The 3,655-nt window shown below is 46.4% G+C and overlaps 1 protein-coding gene across 1 annotated transcript in view; it reads right to left on the reverse strand.

Moving 5' to 3' along the window:
- Positions 1-1,856, reverse strand: part of LOC104387887 (E3 ubiquitin-protein ligase KCMF1-like) — a 102,557-nt gene extending 100,701 nt beyond the window's left edge. Inside the window, exons 1-2 of the mRNA XM_009996682.1 lie at positions 1,820-1,856; positions 435-1,148 (exon numbers count right to left, since the gene is read on the reverse strand). Coding sequence (XP_009994984.1) covers positions 435-1,148; positions 1,820-1,856 — 751 coding nt within the window. The remainder of the gene's footprint in view (positions 1-434; positions 1,149-1,819) is intronic.
- Positions 1,857-3,655: the final 1,799 nt, after the last annotated feature.

Genomic DNA, 3,655 nt, shown 5'->3' on the forward strand with positions numbered 1-3,655 from the left:
AGACATACGGCCTTCATCTCAGAGACCCCTGCCCAAGACCACCAAGAGGCACTGCGCAGACGCAACAAGGAGGAGCTCGGGGCAGCAGCTATGACAATGATCCCCCAGAACTAATTGTAATAACCCCTTCCTATTATCGGAAACTTAATGCACATGTAATAGCATGTAATTAATTAATCATTTTGTAGCATATAATCAGCTCGGTCGCGATCCTGAGGCGTACACATTTGTGGAGAAGCGATCTCCTGTGTACTCAGCGCTAAATAAACATACCTGCTTTATCACCTTATAGGTTGTGAACTCGTTATTCAGCACGTCACAGCTATTGACTTAACAGAGTGCCTAATCGGGGTAATTGCCCTCTGAGAGTCTGCATTTGCATTTGCATTTTCAACGGCCAGCTGAAACAACACAAGGGCCGTCTCACTGTTTACCTTCCCTGAAATAGCTGTTTGAAGCCGATCTATAAAAGAAACGGGGCTCCTGCGGCCCCTGTCTAATAGCGGCAAAAGACGATTTTCGCCGCCCTGCTTCGGGTACTTTACGTAAAGCTTTTAACGCCAGGTCCGCAGCCTGCTGAAACGCTGCTCGTGGCATCTCCGCTTGAGTCTGGGGGGAAGCTTTCGCGTTCTGTCCTAACAGTTCATTCTCGCCGATTCCCGAACCATTCTTTAAAGCATCCCGACGACACTGATCAAACATCTGACTGCTAATTGGAAACGCCTTAGGTTCATTTATCTGAGTTTCCAAATCAATGAGAGGTCCCTCAGTTTTCTCAACTGTTTCATAGGGCGGTGCAGAAGGAACTACCGCGTTCTCCAAACAACACTGACCCCTCATTGATTTACGTCTTTGTAATTCTGGAAGGTTTCGAGCAGCGGGAGCTGCATCCGTAAAAACCGCATGGGGATCAGAGGAAGGGAGAGGGGGAGAACGGGGGGTGTGTGGAGGGGTATAGATCCGACTTGCCCTCCGGATCAACAGATCCGGGGCCGAAAGCATCCTTACGTTTTCTAACACTGTTACATAAAATCCCACATGAGCCCTTTTCCTCATCAGCCCGAGAAGGCGGAGGTGCAACAGATCCTTAGCGGGCTGCAACGTTTTCAGAGCAGTATACATGGCTTTCCAGGTGATTAACAGCGCATCTAAAACCGGGAATTGAAGGTCTTCCCGAATTTTTAACTCTTTCCACCTCTAGCCCAGACAGCACTGTCATAAGCGCCAGCAGTAGAAAAACAAGTACAATTTTTCCTAATCCACACTAACAATTTAACTAATTTCAATGAAGACACTGCAAAACCTTGTTCTTTTAACATTTCTTGCAAAACCTCAGCACACAACTTATGTTCCTTGGAGACTGGTTGCCCCATGTTACCGCGATTGCTTACCTATCCGTTCAACGAAAGGTAATGAAAGTAAATTTGTAGTGAGCGCGCTCTCCTTTCCAGGAAGTTCAGTCGCGGAGCCACCACCGGAATTGTAAAACCTTTCTCCAGCACTAATCCTGACGATTGCCTCTTTCAAATGCAAAAACCCAGTTCGGGCGCTATTTGTGGTGGTGAAGACACGGACTCCAGGGTGAGAAGCCATGAAAGTTTATTATGAGAAAATGCTCCCTTATATACTTTTACAGTGGGAACTGAGAATAAGCAACCAGGGTACAGAGAGTGTAAACAGCACTCACACCTCCTCCTTGGCACATACACAGTCCTTGGGCTCCCAGGATGTAGCCAATCACACACTGAACACACGATAAACAGTGTTCTGATTTTTGTCAACATTCACAGTGCTGCTCACAGCAAGGCCTGCCCCTTACCTGGTCTACATATTGTTTTGTCTACTTCTTTTCCCATGGCTGTTCTCCACAAACACACAGCTTTGCACAAACCAGCAGTAAACGATGTCTCCTTCTTCCTAAACGCAGTCTATTTGTATGTATTTTGGGAGTGAACATCAAATGGTAACAGTGTGATATAATCAATCTGGCAGGCTTCCACGTATTGATCTTTCAGCCATGGTCGTCTATACCAAAAAGGCTTTAGCTGCTTGGCTGCTTTGATTATGGCACATGTGGCATTCAGGATGTCTTTTGTCTGTCTTGTGGCATCTGAGAGTTGAAGGACATCTGCTGATGCGACTTAGCAGGACAAGACAAGGAGTGCCAGTCTCAAGCTACTTCCTAGGACAGAAACTCCACCGCAACAAACTAATCCCGTGGTGGCAATTGACTCAACCTCCTCTGTAATGGCTGATCTCATCAATTAGCCAAACAAAGACTACATAGCCCCTGGCATCATACCTGCCCCTGCTATCACAGAGAAGATCCCAAGGGTTTTTCCCTATGCAGGGAGAGAAGTGGGGGTGCAGTGGGCAAGGTCTGTATAAAAATCTGGGACTCTGTGGGTGCATGGAAGCACTTCTCCAGCTGGAACTACTTCCCCACCAACGACATCGAGGACATCGCTGGACCGTGGGTGGTAACTATGCTCTCGCTTGCTTTCCTCTATCTCTCTGCTTTCTCCTCTCTTTCCTATCCGCTCTGGGGACTTTTGTTGTGTTATTGCAATAAAAGTTTGTTGTGTGCGTGACATCTGACCTCGTTTGTGTCTTAATTTCACCATTTGGGATCACCTTTATTTATTAAAATTGCCACGTACCCGAATACCGGATCGTGACAGTGTATTACACAGATGCTATGGGAAGGTGACACTGTTTCTGGTGATCCTCTTCCAGCTGGTTCTTGCTTACAAAGAAGCAATAAAAGTAAGGTTAGGAAAGCATGCATTTTAGTTGTGGATAATGTGCATTTTATATCTCTTGAAAAATGTGGTCATGCTGCTTATGTTGGTTTTCTGTGGAACAGCCTCAGTCCCATCCCTGTGCTTTTTTCCCTGCCCTGATCAGTCCCCCTCATAACTCCTGTGGCATGTGGTCCTGTGTTGTCTAATAACATGGATCCCATCCCATTAATGATGAACTATCTTTGGAACCCTGGATACAAGTTTCTCTCAAGTTTTCTATCTGTTAAAGAACAATTTGAAATAAAGTTTGCATGGCATGCACTGGCTACAAACACTTTTTTGTCTGCTGTCTTCCTCTTCCCAGAGGGACCTCTGAAGATCATCGAGTCCAACCTCCCTGCTGCAGCAGGAACATTTAGGGCAGCTCACACAGGAACATGTCCAGATGGATCTTAAAAGTCTCCAGAGAAGGAGACTCTACAACCTCTCTGGGCAGCCTCTTCCAGTGCTCCTCACCCTCACAGTAAAGAAGTATTTTTTCATGTTGAGGCGGAACTTCCTGTGTTGTAACTTGGTGCCATTTCCCCTTATCCTATCACAGGGCACCACTGAAAAGAGACTGTCCCACTCTTGACATCCACCTGTCACAGTTTGACTCAGGTCCGACAACAATGCTCTCGATCCCCTCCCCCCCCCACCCAGGTAGGGAAGGAGAGAGAGAAAAAGAGAGAGACTTGGCTGGATTGAAAACTAAACTACACAGCTTTAATTAAAACACTAATGAATGATACAAGAAAATATATACAATTATATACAAATATGTTCAGATACGGGCAAAAGCCTCTCGCCTCCCCCCACCCCAGCAACTCCCACAGCACTTCCCTGAACTGGGAAGAGTCCCGAGGAATCCC

Source organism: Chaetura pelagica, unplaced genomic scaffold, assembly GCF_000747805.2.
Source record: "Chaetura pelagica isolate M959 unplaced genomic scaffold, ChaPel_1.0 scaffold694, whole genome shotgun sequence".
Lineage (NCBI taxonomy): Eukaryota > Metazoa > Chordata > Aves > Apodiformes > Apodidae > Chaetura > Chaetura pelagica.